We start from the raw sequence: 20461 nt of genomic DNA on the forward strand, positions 1-20461 counted from the left end.
GGAATATGCTGAGTGAAACTGAATACATGGTTAAGAAGGAAGAGTGAACCTTTGTGACATTCCATGGCATTTGGCAAATAATAGCCAGTAATGAAGCAAGCTTGGACTTGGGGGATTTCCCAGGTCTTTGTGAAGAACAAAGGCCTTTGTGAAGGAGAGAAATAGCAGCAAGGAGGATGAATAGAGCAGAAACCTTGGTAGGCCTCATACTTAAATCCTTGATACTCCTGCACATGTTCAAGACAGAGTTCTGTTTCCTGCCGGAGTGCACTGGAGTTGTAGTTTCTTTGGCTCAATTAATTGAATTGAGAAGTATTTTAAAAACTACAAATCCCATGCACTCCAGCAGAAAATGGCACTTCTGAGAATGTTTAAGAGTGTTCAGGCCTTACAAATTAGACCTGCAAGATCTCTCTTGTCTCCAGCCAACCCATCCTGGTCAGGCTGGGCACAAAATCCTCCTCATTCTCCTCTCCCCATCCTGGGGGCATTTAAAAGTCACACGGATTGAGGAGAGGAGGCTGCTTCTTGTCCACCTTGCCAAGCTTGCAAGGGGTCCAGGGCCAAAAGAAGCAGCCAAGAAGAAGCGACCAGCAAACAGCTTCATGTCCCTGGTGTGCACTAACATCCTCTATGGCATTGCTGGTGGGGCTGAACTGGCCCTTGGTTTTCTGTCTCTAAGGTTGAACCCTTCCCTCTGTGCCCAAAATGGCATGCTCTGGGCATGCATTCCCTTTGCCTCTCTGGATTATGACCCTGAGTCAAAGATCCAACTGCTATTAGAAAGCCAAGGATTTTGACAGCAGGTGATTAGAAGTGCTGTGTGAATAGATGTGCAGAAGCATTATGTCTGAAATCCAGAGAGTTTTGATTAGTGTCAGTGTACCTTTTTGTCCTGGGAGGCCTGGCAATCCATCCTCGCCTGGAAGGCCTGTGTTTCCTCTTAAGCCTGGAAGGCCAGCTGGCCCCTGAGTTCCAGGAGCTCCTGGCATGCCTTTCATTCCAGCTGGGCCTGGGGCACCCATATCCCCCTGTGCACCTTTGAAGCCCTGTAAACCTGAAAAGAAATCTTGGTATTTATCATGGAGTTGTGCAGTAGCACCCACATTTTTCAGAAGTCGGTGCCAACTAATTGCATAGTTGGAAGGGTGGCATATAAATAAAAATTTTTTTAAAAACTCATTTGTTTTTCTCAATTTACGTTCTTGCACTCACAATCCCTAGGCTCATGCAACCACAGTTCCTTTCCTGTTTCTGCTGTCACTGCCACTGCTCCTAGCCTCACAGCTTTCTATTTATTTCTGCCTTGCAGAGTAGCTGAGACTAGAAAGGGAACACATGTATAACTTCCAACATTTCCCAGAACTGAGGAAATTGGCATGTCAAGAAGAGGGGATAGCATAGCTGTTTACTGCCACCTAGGCTTCAGGTTTCGAGGACCCTTGGGCAAGAGGCCCTCAGTAGGCTGAGCTCCTGGAGCGAGCCCACCTCCTCCTTGCTACTGTCACCATCACTCTTTCGATTGCCCTCTCTGTCCTGGCTGAAACTCTGCTGCTGCCCAGAGGAAAGGGGAGAGGTGAGTTGGAGCACCTGTGCCTTCCCTTCTCTCTGTCTTGTCACTGACTACATGCTGGGAGAGGGCAAGTAAACAGCATCAGTAAGGAGCAGCAGCAGGGCCACTGTCACTCTGAGCAGGAAACCCCACCCCCCACCCCGACACGCACTGGGTTTTGGGCCTCAGCAGGTGTCCAATCATTCTGACCCCTGGCACTTGGCTTCAAATTACAGTTTTCAGATAGTGGGGAAAGCCACCAAAATGGGGTTTATCTCAATAACGCTGCTAAAATGCTTGAGTACATTAAGGAAAGCATTTCCAACCTTGGGTCCCCAGATGGGATTACAACTCTTGAAGACCACTGGGGCTGGGGCTGATGGGAGTTGGAGTTCAATGACATCTAGGGACCTAAGGTCAGAAATAGGGACTCCTGCCTTAAAGGACACTAAAGGGGGTCTCCAAACCACTAGCTTATAGCAACTGGGGGAAATGAGGATATTCTTTCACTGATATCATCCTGATTGTCTGAAGGAAATCTCAGCTCAAGGACTATTTCACATGAACATTTTAGGGCTTATACTAGAATGCAAGTTTTTCTTCCTAGCTGAACTACTTGGTAATTGTCATTTGCTCACCTGGAGACCCTGGTGGTCCAAAAGAGCCTGGTGGTCCTGGAGGGCCCCGCAAGCCTTTGTCACAAGGTAGTCCAGGTGCACCAGGATATCCTGGGGATCCTCTATCACCTTTCCTACCACTAAGACCTTTAGCTCCTGGAAATCCTGGTGTGCCGGGCTGTCCTGCAAAGGGATTACCTTTATTTATTACTAACACATATGAACATATAAAACTGCCTTATCCACTTCACATGTTCTGTTCAACACTATCTGTGTAGTGTGCACAGGTACAGATCTGTACACAGATTTGATTAATACAGTCCTACCTAGAGATGCCAGGGAGCACATGCAAAGCCTGTGCTTATCCACTGAGCTACTGCTTCAGGGATGCATATAACCTTTATATCCCGCCTTTCTTCCATAATACAATTCATGGCTTTATGTTATATATGGGGCTGCCAGTAAGGATGTGCCTGACTTCATAGTAAAGTCAGCCCTGGGGAAATCCAATTCCTTGATCACAATACAGTTTCACAGAATGTTCTCCTCTACTTTCCAGTGCTCAAAAGGACAATTTTGTTCCCTTCTGATTTCGAGTGCCAGTACAAACAACTATATTTAAAAAGCTGACCTCACAGTTTGTAATGCATCTGCCACCTCAGAAATCCTCATGCAGTAAATGGCAACACCATATTGAAAATCATCCTGGCTAAAATCCCAACATCTTTCTTTAACACTGTATATACTTCATCCACTAGGACATAATGGACACCTATCAGACTCATGAAGATTGGGGGAACATCCTCTACCCAACTGATGGAGAGACAACTCACCGTACACCAATTTAACACATTAATTGGTAGAATCTGAAAGGTGACCATCTCTGGGAGATGGTCCACATGGGAGGATGTGGAAAGGCACATAAATTTTGTTCTTAAGCCAAGCGGTCGGTTTACCTTTGTCCTTCTCATATTGGGAGCAGCATAACTCTGCAATGCAGGCTCTGAGGAAATATGTATCTCTACAGTTTCACTAAGGCTAAGTGCCTAACATTAAGAACTTGGAAGACAAAGTACTCTCCAAGTCTAACAACTATATGGACAGCTTTTTGAACTTCAGAGTGAATGAATATGTGGTTTCTTTATTTAAAAACAAATACCTGGAAATATGTGACAATATATGGCATCCTTTTGTGAACTGCTATACCTCTGAGGAAAGACATAAGTGCACCTTTCCTTTTTCATTTCTTATCTCTATCCCTTTTTCAGTTGTGATTTTCTAAACTGAACCAGCCCATCCAGCTGACCGAACCTTATGCCAGAAATACTGTATCATTTGTTGCTGTTATAAAATGTTTATTCTGACTTACTCCCCTCACTAGGGCCCAAAACAACTTACAACCAGCCAATTATCAATAACAAAAACAAAAACAGGATGAACATGTATAAACGTCCATCATACCTTGATGCCCAGTAAAACCTGGGTCACCTCTTATGCCTGGCAATCCTGGTAAGCCTGGAAGACCTCTGCTGCCTGTAATTCCTGGAGGCCCATAACTGGTGTCACCTGGAACACCCTTCTGGCTTTCAAGCCCAGGAGGGCCAGGCAATCCTGGAGCACCATCCAGCCTGGAACCACTTTCACCTTTCTCACCTGGGTCACCATCCTCACCCCTGAAACCTACAGAATAATGAAATATAAATAATGTAAAGTCATGATTTCATTTTTTTAATGTTCTAATGGTATCAGAAGCAACATTCTGCAAAAACTCACAGCAATTTGCATGTTAGAATTGTCAGTTTGATTAATAAATATTTGTCTCATTATTTAGTGAAGCTTAACCTAAAAAACCTAAACCTAACCTAAAAAGCCATTTTGGATAAAGCAGGAGCCTTTCTGGATAGCTACTTGTTTTGCTGTGTATAGGCTTGGTGTGTGTTCGTACGAGCAAGGTTCTGACACCAGCTTGCATACGAGAATAGCAAGGTACCATTTCCACTGCCACAGCCTGTATTTGGATCTTATCTTGATGTTTCAGGTTTACAGCGGTGTATGCGAGTGAGAAAATAATAGCTGATTTTCCTCGTGTTGAGAACAGTTTGCTGGGTTGCTTTGTTTTTTCCATGGTGCCATGTGGAGGGGCCCCACTGATACAATGAAGTATTCCTGTTAGTTGCATGAGTCTGTCACGTTGTGTTTTGGACTTCCATTCTTCTTTCAAATTTTATTTAATCTCTGCCTTTGTAATCAGCCTTTAAAAATTAAAAAAAAGCCTTTCCCCCCTTAGTGTTCTTGTGCAGAGCTACCAGTGGAAGCTCATTCCATTTCCTTTGTTATTGTTTTTTTAATCTGCTTTTGCTCAGCTCCTTCCTCTATTAAAGTTAATTCCAGTTTGATTTTAGTTAATTTTAGTCGATTCCTGCTTACAGCCTTTTTTTTAAAAAGAGACTTAAAAAAAAAAAGAACTTCCCCCACCCCCTCGGTGTTCTTGCACAAATCTGACAGCACTCATTTCATCATTTGTCCCTAGAATTGTAAGTATCGCACACTGTTCCCCTGCTGGAGACCTTGCGCAAATTCACCAAGGGGAAAACATTTAAGGGGTAGGAGGAAAAACCAGCGCACGCCATCCTTTTCTACCTGCCCAAATGTGATTCTCTGCAACCACTATGGCCAAAATGGGCCAGGAGGAGGGCAGGAAGAGCATGCTGTACAAACAGTCCCCGCTTGGAAAAGACATAAGAACCAACTTCCAATAGGGGTGTTCATAGAACCACTCCGAGCAGTTCAGTTCGAGACCGAACCACACTTGAACCAAGCTGCCTGGTCTGTGTACCATTTCTGCCCAACTGGCCAGTGGTTCGGTTCGTTTTTAGAACAGAGGCTGAAACAATTTAACCCCAAGTGCTTGTAAAGGGACTCCAGTAAGGATTCCCCTTTACAAGCAACATGGGGGAACCCTGTGGGAGTTAAAAAGGCCAGATGTGGGGTACCTGCCGTGGTGGTGGTATGGCTCCTCAGGAGTGGTAGTGGGCAGGCAGAGGTCTCCTAGGCCCCACTGGTGCTCCCCCCACAATCTGGGCTGGTGCGGGCCTGCTTCAGCCCTCTGTACAAGCATGGAGGCCATTAGAGTGACCTCCACGGATGCATGTATAGTGACCCGCGTGGTGCTTGTAAAGGGGTATCTTTACTGTATTCCCCATTACAAGAACTAAAAGTGGCTGAACCAGTTCTGAACCATTTCATTAGAACTGGGGCTGGTTGAGCTCAAGCTTGGACCGGCCCCCTTTTCAGAGCACTGTGCAGGTTCGAGATTGAACCAGTTTTCACATCTCCAGCTGCCAAACTACATAAGGGATGAGAATATGAAGGGCCCCAGCTTTACTACTAACTATGCAATAATTGGTTTATTTCCTTTATGTACACTTGGAATGTGATTGTACGAAGTAATGAGACCTTACACATTTCTTCTCATGCTAAATCTCACACCCAGGCTGCATTTTCCACCTTGATTAGCAGTGGGTGCAATCACAGCCCTTCCAAACCCACAGGCAGAGGTCTTTCTGTGAAATGCTACTTGATCTGCTTTAACTAGCAGTGCTTGGAGCTGAGCACAGGGCCTTCCATATAAGTCGAGTTATACTGAATCCATTGATTAGTCCATCCAGTACTGTCAATATTGTGTTTCTCCAGGGTTGCCAACAGGGGCAATACCGGGGATCCAACTTGGAATTTTGTGCTTGCAAATCATATGGTCTACAACTCCTTCCCATGTAATTTATCACTGAGCTACATTCCTCACCTAAAACAGTTTTAAAATTACTTTAACAAGAGCCAGTTGGAGGCAACACAACATGGTCCTTGTATTACAGTCTGTGTCCCCCCATACTTAACACAAAAACTACCCTGACCTCTCTTACTTACCTTCTGGACCAGGCCTGCCTGATATTCCTTGTCTGCCTGGTTGTCCTTTTGGGCCATCAAAACCATTGGGGCCAGGTCGCCCAGGTGGTCCTCTTAATCCTTTTGGACCTGAATATACAGAGAGAATACAGATTGAGTATGATTTAGGCTGCAATCCTGAAAATTGTGGTTTGTTACAGACTGTCACACCCTCGCTCTCAGATAGCGAGGAGGAAGGGGAAGCTGACAGCCTTTCAGCCAATGCAGGGGTGCCTGAGGGGCAGAGCTGAGGCAGGTCCGGCTGATGTTTCAGAGCAGGCACAGCAGTCTGAGGCAGCAGAGACAGTGACGGACCAATCAGAAGATGATCTGTGCAGGCAACCCCCACTGACTCCACAACAGAGGTGTGTCACAAGACGAAGAACACAGCTGGAAACTATCAGGAGAAGTAAATGCCTCTTGCAGAGGGCTGATAAGCCTTGAATCCCTGCCAGCTGAGAGTTATCAGCTTGGACTATAAAGCACGTCAACAGCTTCTGGTTAGCCGCTGGAAGACAACATTTGTCAACCCTTGTGTCGACAGCGTTCAGCCCAAGCCAGATAGAGAGAACTATTCCTAAGCCTTGTTTCGCTTCTGCAGCCCAGTTGTATTGTGGACTATCTTCCTGGACTCCCCTTCCAGGTGGCCAGATTGCTGACAGAGACCATGAGATAAAATCTTATATCTCCTCCCTTGCATGTGAAGGGGAGGGGGGAGCATGCAAGCCCAAGGCTCATGCTTATAACAACAAGCCATGGTTTGTTGTTACACCTGAACTGGACCTATTATGCTGGCAAAGGAGCACCCAAACCAAAATGCTTGTCATATTCATCCATTTTTAACAAACAAAATATTCCCCTTCGCTATACTATCCCCCAGAGTTATCTCTGCTGATATAGATGAGGAAAATGAACACTTAGAAGAAACTGCCATATTTTAATTTTCATCTAATTCTTCCATTGTTTTTCACTGTCAGTGCAAAAAGGTCATTCTTTCTTAATACAGATTGTGAGGCAACAGTCTAGTCTAGAATTTAATTCATAGCTACCATTTTTGATTCCCTTGCTTTTGGATTTCTGTTCTGATACCGAGCATTCCTACTCCAGACTTTGTTTATAAATTTGTATTACTGTGACTGACATCCCACACAGTGGTGGAGACTTACCATGGCTGTTGCACAACATGAAAGGCAGCCTTGACTGTGTTGCCCAACAGAACAGTTGTGGAATAACTGGGTAATACACAGCGCAACTTCCATTGAAAACAATAAAAGAAGTACTGCACAACTGTCCAGAAATTGTTTTTAAGTCATTCTGCAGCTACGCTGTCAGCAGCACCATTGGGGCTACCTTTCACACTGTCCAGCAATCCAGGCAGCTCCCTAACACCGGCATTCTACTGTGTGGAATGTTGGCCAGTGGTCTGTTTTATTTCTGTTTAATGTAAAGACAGATAACTGTTCTTGTGGAGAGAATAATAGCTTATTTCACTCTTGTAGGCATACCTGACAAACCTTTAAAACCAGGTGGGCCTGGATTCCCGGCATAGGTTGTTCCATACTGAGGACTACTACCTACAAAAGAAGATGAAAAGTAATTGCCAGTATTTGTGTGATTCACCCCTAATCCCCCCAAACCCCCAAAATCATTTTCATTGATTAAAATGAAAATGACACACATCTGCTATTTCTCCAAATAATAGCAAGATATATGATATTTTCTTGAAGCCATTGAAGCAAACAATTAAGGCTGAAATCCTATACACACTAACTTGAGAACAAGTCCCACTGGACAGTGCCATTTACTTCCAAGGAAACATGTAACAAGCAAATTTATCAATATCTTATTGCCCTTTGGGCACTGCGATGAATAATGGCTATTTCAATAAAATCTAAAGTGAAAACTTATGATTCTTTCAGTAATCCAAAATTATCTACATTACCTTTCTGACCCTTTGGTCCAGGTGGTCCTCTTATACCTGGGCTTCCTGAATCCCCAGGTAGGCCCTGGACCCCTTGTGGACCTGGAATTCCAAAACCTGATGGTCCAATAGGGCCTCTTGAGCCAGGAAGTCCAGGGGCACCAGGAAATCCCTTATCACCTGGTATTGATGTTCCATCACGACCCTTTCAACAATTAGATAAACATGCAATATAATATTAGCTGTGTGTGTCATTCGTTTAAGTAGATTTAGAAGATATTTCCTGAAAAACAAATATACAGTACCACATTCAGATAGGCTCAGAACTACTGAGCAAGCTTAACAAGAAGTTTTAATAAGGGTCAGGATATACCACATGATCCATGCTGGCCTATCATTGTTATAAGGCTTCCTTGCTGATCTGGCTAGTTTCTCTTTAATTCCCTTCCTCGGCCAGAGGTGGCTGAATCCCTGGAATCCCTCAGATCCCAGAGCAAACAAGGGTCCTGACATCCTGAGGAACTCCACCATGTATACCTGTAATAGTATTGTATATATAAAGGTAAAGTGTGCCGTCAAGTCAATTTCGACTCCTGGCACCCACAGAGCCCTGTGGTTTTCTTTGGTAGAATACAGGAGGAGTCTACCATTGCCTCCTCCCCCGCAGTATAAGATGATGCCTTTCAGCATCTCCCTATATCGCTGCTGCCCGATATAGTAGCAGTGGGGATTCGAACGGGCAACCTTCTGCTTGTTAGTTAAGCATTTCCCTGCTGTACCACTTAAGGTATATATCAACATTTAAATGAGTTGCCCTGGATATCAAACTAAAGCATTTTTATCCCTGCACAATATACAAAATACTCTTTTGTACATATAGAAATATGTCCAGAAATATGCATTCATATTGAATTGAGGCAATAGTATCAAATGAACATAATTAAGTGTTGACCCGTTTACATTTCTAAACATCTGTAATCAGTAATGTGGTGTTGTTTATCAGGCTGCTTTTCCTCCAGCAGTTTTTCTATTGAACCCCAAGCACATACATGTATTCATTCACTCACACAATTACAGTCTGATAGGGAGAGATGCTGAACGGAAAAAAGTGGCTCGATTGACAATTATTTATGTGGTACATACAGTAAATAAATGTACATTTACTTATTGATTCATGGCAAACTAAAAGAAAATATTACATCAATAAATTGAATCAATTACGAAAAATGCTATCTGCAATTGTGTTTTCTGCCAAGCTCTTCACCAGAAATAATGAGACGTTGAACTGGTTTGGATGATAACTTGCTGGTCCATGCAATAAGAAAGGGGATGTGCCAAGAGCACATCCATCATGACATCTTCAGCAGACATCTTGACACCTTTCTGTTGTATTCCTTTATCCTGCTTTGAATATACAGCTCTCCCACATGGGATAAAAGGGATGTACTGGAAGGGTGGCAGGATGTCCACAGAAGATGTCACAATGGGTTCGCTCTTGGTGCATCCCCTTTCTCACTGCATTGGCCGGTATGATATTGTCCGAACCAGCCCACTGATTACATGAAGGACAAAACATATGTCAGGATAATAAAATATACCTGAAGCCCTTTTTCACCTGGCAATCCTGGCTCTCCATTCTTGCCATCAATGCCATTCTCTCCTGGAAGTCCAGGTTCCCCTTGGGGACCTCTTTGTCCTTTTATCCCTTTAAACAATTGAAATATTACGATCAGTATTTGTACACTGTGTTTGTGATGTTCACACCTATGTATCTTAAAGTTTTAGGAGATAACCAAAACACCTTGAAAACTGGGTACACTGATAATATGGAGACTGAAGGATTATATTACACATAACTTTGACTACTACATTTTGAATAATACATTTTTCTTAGTATTTTAAACTAAAAGCATAGCTCAAACTTCAGTGACCTCCCTGATATCTGGAGAGGAAGCAGCTCATTCTCCAAGCAGCTTCTGCCAAAGATGCCAGAAACTGCCAAAAGTTCATCCAGGCTTGGGCTTCCTGCCATATCACGTTCTCTCCACCAGCAGGCCAAGATTTGGGCAGAAAATCGCAGTTCCCTTTCTCCTGTCCCAAAATACCTCATCATGCTTAGTGAAAGAGCAACAACCCCAAGTATAGTATGTCTTCGACTGTCTCTGTTCCCCTCTTGCTTTCCCCTTGATGCCTTTGTGTTTTGCATGCTGGTTGCAGGCTACATAATGTACTGTTATGGACAAGTCTTCTCCAATACAAGCATAATACCATATTTACTTGAATCCAAGACTATGTTTTTTTCTGGGTTATTTGATGCTAGAAATCAGGGGGCCACCTTAAATTCAGAGGACTTTTCCTTTCAGGTAATACAGGTATAATCTATGTTTTGTTGAAGGGGTGTGAGGAGAAGCATTAAAGTCATCACACAGAAGAGTATAATCCGGTAGTAAAGGAAACACTTTTCCTATGCTAGGCCACCCTTGTTGGGTGTGGGTGGGAAAACAGCATGGGCCGTTCTGCAAGGCGCATTGCTGGGTATGGTACAAAAGCACTAGGCAACTTTTGTGGAGCACCGCTACCAATTTGAGGGGGCCCTGCTGGAGTGCGCAAATGCAGCACACCAGGGTGCACACTCATTTAGAGTGGTGAGACATGTGCAGTTGTAGGTGGAACCACCTTCCCACCATCCAATGTCCCCATCTTTCTCCCCCCCCCACCGGGGCGTGTTTCAGCGGCAAGAAACCGGGAATAGCTGAAAGGGTTTTGTCTCTTTAAAATCTCTGTGTGCATCATTGTTACCAGACAGAATGAGGAACAGAGGGGAGGATGGTGGCACTGTGGCTGAGAACAGCTGCATCCCTGAGCAGGTCTGTTCAGCCACCTCTATGATTGCAGTTCCAAAATCAGAACGAAACCACAGTTATGGTGGCATCCAGGTTCAGGCGTAACCCTCCAGTGGCCAAACCTCAGGCCTCAGTGGCAAAACTTTGTGCAAACTGAAGATCCAAATTGGAGTTTGGTGAGGCAAACTGCAGATTGCTTTCAGACCGAAAATGTGGTTTCACAAGTTCGGACATAATGGCGTTCTAACCTCTGCCCCATTTAACTTCGGTTTCACGAGTAGGGATGTGTGAACGAGTAGGGATGTGCAAACCGGCTCAACCTTGAGCCAACTTGACATCGCACTGTGCCTGCTCAAGGGTTTGCCCTCGGCTTGCCCTCAAGCTGAACCAGGCCCAGCCATTCTGGAGGTTCTAACATCAAAACTTTTTTTTAAGAACTCACTGCCTCCAGGGGGCACTGCTGCAACCACAGTGGGGTCTCTGGTAGTTCCCCATCCACCTGCTAGCCAACCCCAGTCTCAAAACGGCCCAATTTGGGAATTATTCGGCCCATTCTGACCTTTTTGTGTTGGCGGCAGCCATTTTGGAGCCTGATGCACATGTGCACTGGCCATCTGCATGACTGGGGTCACACAAATGGCCAGTACACATGAGTACTGCCTCCAAAATGGCCACCTCCAGCGCAAAGCCCAGAATGGGCCAAAAACTGTCCAGAAGAGGTCGGAAACCACCCAAACAGAGCTGTTTTGAGACCAAGGAGAGGCCAATGGCGGGGAGGGGGAACCACCAGAGGCCAGAGGCGGTAGAAAAAAATTGTTTTAAATGTTAGAACCCCCAGATGAGCTCAAATTTGAGCCTAGCCGGGGTCTGTTCAGGGGGGCAAAACCAAAACATGACTGGTTCTGTTCGAACCCAGTACAGACTTGAACCAAACACATACCTCTAGTGGTCAGTAGAGGTTACTGCAGTGCTAAGAGCAATGCTTTGAAATTCTAACTTCTAATATATCTAACCTCTATTTTTTTTAAGGGGTTGTCTTAAATTCAGTCATTTTCTATTCGGATAAATATGGTACAATACAATATTTGGCAGTAACTCAACAAGAAGCTCCCAAGTCTTAAAAAAATATCATAGATACAATAAGCTGAACATTTACCTTTGATCCTTATTCTGGCTGGGTCACCCTTATCTCCTTTCTCACCAGTCTGACCATATGAACCTCGTATTCCCTTAGAATTTAAAAAATAAATAAGTTATAGCAAGTTCAAGCAATTAATCACAGTAATTAACAGGTGAACTCTGAGAGCATAACACACTAGTAGGCAGGCAGGATAAGAGGCAGTAGCTCTGGAAAGAACACAGTGACCCCTTCCACCACTTCCCACCTTAGAGAAGATCTATGCTGTCCAAGCTGAGAACACTGCTCATCCAGGTGACAGCTGAATTCCCCCATAGCAAATACTCATGAAGATATTAAAGCTAGCCTAATGAATTGTTCTTGTGATAAACTGCTCTAACAAAGCCACACAAATCAACAGTCTAAAACTTGACAAAATATAATGAAGAAGAACAAACAATTTAAGCAATAATGTTAATTTCATTCTAGGAAATCAGAATACGACATATTGACTAGGGCTACTCACTAGGGGACCTGGTTGTCCTATAGCACCAGGTAAACCTGGATCTCCTTTTCTTCCATATTTTCCAGGTAATCCCACTTCTCCTTTTCTCCCTGGACTACCTTGTGGGCCTCGTATTCCAGGTATGCCATATGGGCCAGGGCCACATAAGCAGGTACCTGGACCCCCTATATAGGCACCAAGAAAACAAAGCATTTGAACCAGTTACTAAAACTGCAGTTACAAAGCAAAATGATAGTTAACTTTGGTTCAAAGACATGCTTAGATTACATGATGTGGATAGAAGGGAGCCACCCGCTCCCTGAAGGATGCATACTTGCCTCTCTCTCCTTTTTCACCTCTATCTCCTGGTGGCCCCCTCAGGCCTTGGGATCCAGGTTGTCCAGGGGCCCCTCTCCCATTACAAGTCACACCTTGATTTCAAATAAAGACATACTTTACAAGTGAAATTGATTGCCCTTTTCAAAATTCAGGTCATTTCAGGCCTAAAGAGAGAGAGCCCCTAAATGGGCTGAAAACGGCCCAATCTGTCATTTGGGATGCAGGTGGGCTGAGGGAAGGAGCTCTTGCTGCCACTGCCGCTTCCCCTGCCTTGGTTTCCCCTTGAGTGGCTGCCCCAGTGCTCCTATTCCCCATTGCGCAGCGGCAGACAGTTAAAAGGGTTTTTTAAAAAGATTTAACTGACGTGGCGGGCATGGGGCAGTGGTGGGGCTCTGGGAAGGCCCCCCCGAACATTTGGACACCCCCCCCCCCAGAGACAGGAGGCCAAAGACCTAATCCCCAAGGTCCGTGGCTGAATCCTCCTCTGTCTATCCATCTCTCCTCATCTTCTTTTCATGTATAACTTTGGGGCAACAAAGTTATAGCTTATGTTATCTTATGTAGCACAGTATCTCTTACTACAGTTTCCAAACACCACATGTTGCTGAACATGTAACATTAATTTGGAATATACAGAAATAGAAGAGTCAGTGGCTGGAGAGGATAGAATAATGATTCCTTTAGACAGATATTTCTTCCTAATTTCCACATAAAAAACAACAGACTTCAGTGTGACACTACAACATGTTTTTCCATTATTCATCTTCAAAGCTCAGCCTCCCCTTCTCCAAGGCAAAACAGGACCAGGAAAGTATGATTTCCAGCAGACAACAAGATAGAGAGCACTTAATCTTTCCCTCACCTTCTGCCTTCCCGCAAGCTCAAGTTCTAGACCCACATTTCCAATGTTAACATTGATTTGAAGCACCTGCTGGAGGGGGAAAGAGTTAAGTGCCTTCCTCCTACCTGCTGCTGCTTTGCTGGAAATTGTGCCCTCTTGGTCTCACTTTGCCCTGGAGAACAGTCAGCCAGCGTTGAAGGAAATGGTGGAAGCAAAATGTGTAGTTATGCCTTAAGAATACAATTTGTAAAATGAAACAGTCTAATGGAATGGAATTGTTTCTACAATTTATAAAAACATGATCCTTGCTATGCAGAGAAATTAAAAACTGTTCCATTTAATAAGTATACAGGTGAAACTCGGAAAATCAGAATATCGTGCAAAAGTCCATTAATTTCAGTAATGCAAATTAAAAGGTGAAACTGATATATGAGACAGACGCATTACATGCAAAGCGAGATAAGTCAAGCCTTAATTTGTTATAATTGTGATGATCATGGCGTACAGCTCATGAAAACCCCAAATCCACAATCTCAGAAAATTAGAATATTACATGGAACCAAGACAAGGATTGAAGAATAGAACAATATTGGACCTCTGAAAAGTATACAGTGTACTGTGCTTGATTGGCCAGCAAACTCGCCTGACCTGACCCCATAGAGAATCTATGGGGCATTGCCAAGAGAAGGATGAGAGACATGAGACCAAACAATGCAGAATTGCTGAAGGCCGCTAATGAAGCATCCTGGTCTTCCATAATACCTCATCAGTGCCACAGGCTGATAGCATCCATGCCACGCCGCATTGAGGCAGTAATTGCTGCAAAAGGGGCCCAAACCAAGTACTGAATACATATGCATGCTTATACTTTTCAGAGGTCCGATATTGTTCTATTCTTCAATCCTTGTCTTACTGGTTCCATGTAATATTCTAATTTTCTGAGATTGTGGATTTGGGGTTTTCATGAGCTGTACGCCATGATCATCACAATTATAACAAATTAAGGCTTGACTTATCTCGCTTTGCATGTAATGCATCTGTCTCATATATCAGTTTCACCTTTTAATTTGCATTACTGAAATTAATGGACTTTTGCACAATATTCTAATTTTCCGAGTTTCACCTGTATATTGTACTCAAATGCAGTAGCATGGAGCAAATGCTATTGGAAACATCCTTTGTATTTAGTCTTCACTAATACCCACAGTGATTAACGATAGTTGTTCCTAAGCAATGCTTAAAGTATTTTGCTTATCTTACCAGGTGGTCCAGGCAAGCCCTGGTTTCCCGGTGCTCCTGGAAAACCTGGTGATCCTGGAGATCCTGGCCTTCCTGGAGCTGTTTCAGATATACCAGGAGGACCGGGGTCACCTTGAGAGCCTTGAGGACCTTGTACTCCTTGTGCACCTTTGGGACCTGGGAGGCCTAAAGTGGGGGGGGGGACACACATTATTGAGCCTTCCAATTAGCCCTTAGTTAGAAGTGAACTGTTCACAAAGTACCTGTGGGAGAAGCTGTGCTTGGAGGCAGAGCCTTATAAAACCCAAATTATTTGAGCTTTTGGAATATTTAAAAGTAATATTTCCTTTTCTGTATGGCACAGAGAAGCCGCTTCATTGACCTTCAGACTCCTCCTCTTTCCCCTATCACTGATTTCTCCAATTGTGGCCACAAACCACTTTCTTCATGTGCCATGTGCCCCAGCAAAAATAGGGCATCTTCGTTTCATCATGTTTCTGCAATTCATTCTCCGCCCACATAAACAGACCAGAGCACATTTTAAAAATTAAACTTAATTCCTGAAAATTAGCAGGAAATACCTTTGCCAATTTAATTTACAACCTTTTAATATATTCCAGAGACCCTACCCTAGCCTGACCTTGCTGACTGTTTCTTCTCTTGGGAATATGTGAACAAAACTTCATGTCCCACTCCCGCTCTAATTATTTAATCCATCGTTAATATGAAAACAGATGTAGGTTCATATTATTTTTATAGCACCAGATATCAGCAGGATATAAGCGCAATAGGAGACTTAATATATACGGGGATGTTAATAAGAACAGCCCTGCTGGATCAGGCCCAAGGCCCATCTAATTCAGCATCCTGTTTACAGTGGATGCTGAATTACAGAATACAGTGGCCCACCGGATGCTGCTGGAAGCCTACAGACAGGATTTGAGGGCATGGCCTCTCTCCTGCTCTTACTCCCCTGCAACTGGGACTCAGAGGCATCCTGCCTCTGAGGCTGGAGGTGGCCTATACTGATTGATTGACTGATTGAATTTATAGCCCTCAGACTAGTAGCCATCGATAGACCTCTCCTCTGTGAAGCTATCCAAACTGCTCTTAAAGTCATCCAGGTTGTTGGCTGTCACTATATCTTGTGGCAGAGAATTCCACAAATTGATTATGCATTGTGTGAAAAAGTACTTCCGTTTGTTGGTCCTAGATTTCCTGGCAAACAATTTCATGGGATGACCATGAAGTGAGTGTTATGTGAGAAGGAGAAAAATCTCTCTCTATTCACTTTCTCCACACCATGCATGATTTTATAGACCTCTATCACATCTCCCCGCAGTCATCTTTTTTCTAAACTAAATAGCCCCTGGTGCTGTAGCCTTGCCTCATAAGGAAGGCGCTCTAGGCCCCTGATAATCTTGGTTGCCCTCTTCTGCACCTTTTCCAGTTCTACAACGTCCTTTTTTAGATGTGGTGACCAGAATTGTACATAGTACTCCAAGTGTGGCCACACCATAGTTTTGTATAAGGGCATTATAATATTAGCATTTTTTATTTTCAGTCCCCTTCCTAATGATCTCTAGTACGGAATTGGCCTTTTTCACAGCTGCCGAACATTGAGTCAATGCTTTCAATGAGCTGTCCACCACAAAACCAGATCCCTCTCCTGGTCAGTCACTAACAGCTCAGATCCCATCAGCATATATTTGGAATTGGGGTTTTTCATCCCAATGTGTATCACTTTACACTTGCCAACACTGAATCACATTTGCCATTTTGTCACCCACTCCCCAGTTTGGAGAGATCTTTTTGTAGCTCCTCACAATCTGTTTTGGATTTCACTGCCCTAAAAAGTTTGGTGCCATCTGCAAATAATTTGGTGTCATCATATTTCAACAAATCTATTGTTCCATCTGTAACTCAATAATTTTTTTAAAAAAATGCTGAGTAAAAAAGCGGGGGAGAATAATCAAGTCCTTTCCTTGATAGTCCATACATCAACTTTTCAAGTTCAAGCATTTCAAGAGCATACTCGCCTAGCTCAGTAAGCCTAACTTGGTTTTAATAGGGGCCACTTGCACAGGTTACTGGATTGTTTACACAACCTTGAGGAACTGAAAAACAGTCTGTAGGGCTGTGCATGGAACTGGGAAGCTCAGTTTGATTCGAATCAAACGAGACTCAAACTGAACCGAGCCAGGTTCAGTTCTGTGCATGTCGAGTCAGGCCTGAGTTCAGCTTGAGGCTGAACCGGTTTGGGCCTGGCTCAAAGGGGTGGGGTTCCTAGAAGTTTTTGTTTTTTAAAAAAAATTAAGAAAATTTGCATGACCCAGGCACACACGAGCGGCAGCCTTCAAAATGGCCACCACATGAAGGGAGAGGGTCGAAAAGGCCTGAAAATGGGTGTGTGTGTGTGTGATTTCCTGTGATTTCCCCTGTGATTTCCCCATTGTCATGGATGGACCACCATCTGGTTAAGATTGGACTCACAGTCACACCCCACCTTCGCAGGGGCAAGTGACCCATTAGAATGATCCACCCGAGAAGGTTATTGGATCCAATAGGGTTCCAAAAAGCCTTGGAGGGATTTAGTGTTGGCTCTGCCGATGATCCTGTTAATGCCCTGGTGGAGAACTGGAACAGCAAGCTCACCAGGGCAGTAGACATGATCGCACCTAAGTGTCTTCTCCGACCCGCTTCAAAATTGGCCCCTTGGTATATGGAAGAACTATGGGGGCTGAAGCAGTGACGTAGACAACTGGAGCGCAAGTGGAGGAAGACTCAACTTGAATCCGACAGATTACAGCATAGAGCACATTTGAAGATCTATGCTCTGGCTATACGGGTGGCAAAGAAGCGATTCTTTTTGGCCTGTATTGCATTTGCAAGTTCACGTCCAGTGGAGTTGTTCAGGGTTGTGAGAGGGCTAGTGAGTGCCCCTCCTCCCTTGAATCAGAATTTGGAACCATCTATTACCCGCTGTGACGTGTTAAATGATTTTTGTGTGGAGAAAATCTCTCATATTCGGGCCGACTTGGACTTAGACACCACAATTACTGCAGTGTCTGAATCGGAAGTGTCCAGTGATGCCTCTCATGTGGTTAGGCTGGATCAGTTTCAGTGTGTGACTCATGAGGATGTGGACAAGCTGCCTGGAGCAATGCGGCCTACCACCTGTTCTCTTGACCCTTGCTCGACATGGCTAATACTATCTGGCAGGGAGGTTGTTGCAGAAGGCCTAGAAGAGATCATAAATGCTTCACTGAGGGAGGGCAGGATGCCTCCTTGCCTTAAGGAGGCAATTATTAGACCACTTATGAAGAGGCCTGCTTTGGATTCCTCAGAGTTGAGCAACTACAGCCCTGTCTCAAACCTTCCGTGGCTGTGCAAGGTAATTGAGAGGGTGGTGGCCTCCTAACTCCAGGCAGTCTTGGATGGAAATGATTATCTAGAACTGTTTCAGACCAGCTTTCGGGTAGGCTATGGGGTGGAGACTGCCTTGGTCGGCCTGATGGATGATCTACAATTGAGAATTGACAGAGGAAGTGTGACTCTGTTAGTCCTTTTGGACCTCTCAGCAGCTTTTCATACTATTGATCATAGTATCCTTCTGGAGCGGCTGAGGGGGTTGGGGGTTCTTCAAAAACTGAACTTCGGTATGGTGTCCCTCAGGGCTCCATATTGTCTCTGATGTTGTTTGACATCTACATGAAACAGCTGGGAGAGCTCATCAGGAGATCTGATGCAGGGTGTTATCAGTAGGCTGATGACACCCAAATCTATTTCTCCATGTCAGCATCATCAGGAGAAAGCGTAAACTCCCTAAATGCCTGCCTGGAGGCAGTGATGGGCTGGATGAGAGGTAACAAGCTGAGGCTGAATCAAGATAAGACAGAGGTACTTATTTTGCCGGGTTGGAACTCAGGAGATGATTTTGATCTGCCCATTCTGGATGGGGTCACACTTCCCCAGAAGGAACAGGTACGCAGTCTGGAGGTGTTTCTGGACACAAAACTCTCCCTGGTGTCCCAGGTTGAGTCAGTGGCCAGAAGTGCCTTTTATCAGCTTTGACTGATATGCCAGCTGCGTCCATTTCTTGAGATAAATGACCTCAGAACAGTAGTACATCTGCTGGTCACCTCCAGACTTGACTACTGCAATGCACTCTATGTGGGGCTGCCTTTATACATAGTCCGGAAACTGCAGTTAGTCTAGAATGCGGCAGCCAGATTGGTCTCTGGGTCATCTCGGAGAGACCATATCACTCCTATCTTAAAAGATCTACACTGGCTGCCGATAGGTTTCCAGGCAAAGTACAAGGTTTTGGTTATAACCTATAAAGCCCTAAACAGCCTGGGGCCTGGGTATTTAAGAGAACGCCTTCTTTGCTATGAACCACACCACACATTGAGATCATCCGGAGAGGTCCATCTGTAGTTGCCACCGGATCGTCTGGTGGCTACTCGGGGATGGGCCTTCTCTGCTGCTGCTGCTGCAGAGTTTTAGAACACGCTCCCTGCTGAAATAAGAGCCTCCCCATCTCTTACAACTTTTCAAAAGGCAGTCAAGACACATTTGTTTGCCCAGGCTTTTAATTAGACATTGTTTTAACTGTGTTTTAATAGTTTTAACATTTTAAATTTTAATGTGTTAATCTTTTTATTGGGTTTTATTGTCTTGTAAACCGCCAGAGAACTAACATTTTGGGTGGTATAAAAATGTGATAGATAGATAGATAGATAGATAGATAGATAGATAGATATTAGAACCCACTAGCCCTCCCTGCGAGGTTCGGCCTGAGATTGAAACAGGCCTGGTTTGGCTCAAGGGCAAGCCATCGAACCAGCCTGATTCAATGGCGAACCGCCTTGACCTCAAGCCAATTTGCACATCCCTAGTAGTCTGCTATAACTTCCTTGACATACATGTTTTAAAAAATCAGACCTTTTGTAAGATGTCTGTATATGCAAATTCCTTTAAAAGCCACTTTTCCAGCTACCCATATCATTATCTAAAATGTGCCAAATAACATCATGTTAAAAACAGGCAAATAACTCTTCTATATAAAATCCTAGTATGAAAACATTTCAATACAAAAGTTGGGATGCAAGAGTATGGAACTGGGAAGCACAGTTTGGTTCGAATCAAACCAGACTCAAACCAAACTGGGCCAGGTTCATTTCTGTGCATGTCGAGTTGGGCCCCAGTTCAGCTCGAGGCTGAACCGGTTTGGGCCTGGCTCAAATTTTTCCCCAGGTGCTTTCATCACAACCTTTACAAGGAAAAGTACAATGGCAAACATCCGGACTAAAGAAGCTTTGGTGTAGCGATGCTGCCTGCATGCTACAAAGGAAGGGCGATTTTTGTTAATCTTCCCTTTCCTCTAAAGCCCATTGTGATTCCTCAAAATATGTCCCTGAGAGTCATGCAGCCCTCAGGGACATATTTTCTGGATTCACAGTGAGCTTTAAAGGGAAGGGGAGATCAATAAAAATCACCCCTGCCTCTTAGGACCAGTACAGCATTAGCAACATGAATGCTG

General features: G+C 44.2%; 1 protein-coding gene across 4 annotated transcripts in view; it reads right to left on the reverse strand.

Moving 5' to 3' along the window:
- COL4A4 (collagen type IV alpha 4 chain) overlaps positions 1-20461 on the reverse strand; it is a 99624-nt gene that overhangs the window by 31381 nt on the left and 47782 nt on the right. For all 4 annotated transcript variants that reach the window (XM_053306702.1, XM_053306701.1, XM_053306704.1 and 1 more), the window contains exons 20-30: positions 14938-15102; positions 12836-12928; positions 12519-12682; positions 12032-12104; positions 9631-9737; positions 8054-8237; positions 7617-7685; positions 6094-6201; positions 3631-3849; positions 2191-2352; positions 887-1057 (exon numbers count right to left, since the gene is read on the reverse strand). In XM_053306702.1, coding sequence (XP_053162677.1) covers positions 887-1057; positions 2191-2352; positions 3631-3849; positions 6094-6201; positions 7617-7685; positions 8054-8237; positions 9631-9737; positions 12032-12104; positions 12519-12682; positions 12836-12928; positions 14938-15102 — 1515 coding nt within the window. The remainder of the gene's footprint in view (positions 1-886; positions 1058-2190; positions 2353-3630; positions 3850-6093; positions 6202-7616; positions 7686-8053; positions 8238-9630; positions 9738-12031; positions 12105-12518; positions 12683-12835; positions 12929-14937; positions 15103-20461) is intronic.

The sequence above is a fragment of the Hemicordylus capensis genome, chromosome 3 (genome assembly GCF_027244095.1).
Source record: "Hemicordylus capensis ecotype Gifberg chromosome 3, rHemCap1.1.pri, whole genome shotgun sequence".
NCBI lineage: Eukaryota > Metazoa > Chordata > Lepidosauria > Squamata > Cordylidae > Hemicordylus > Hemicordylus capensis.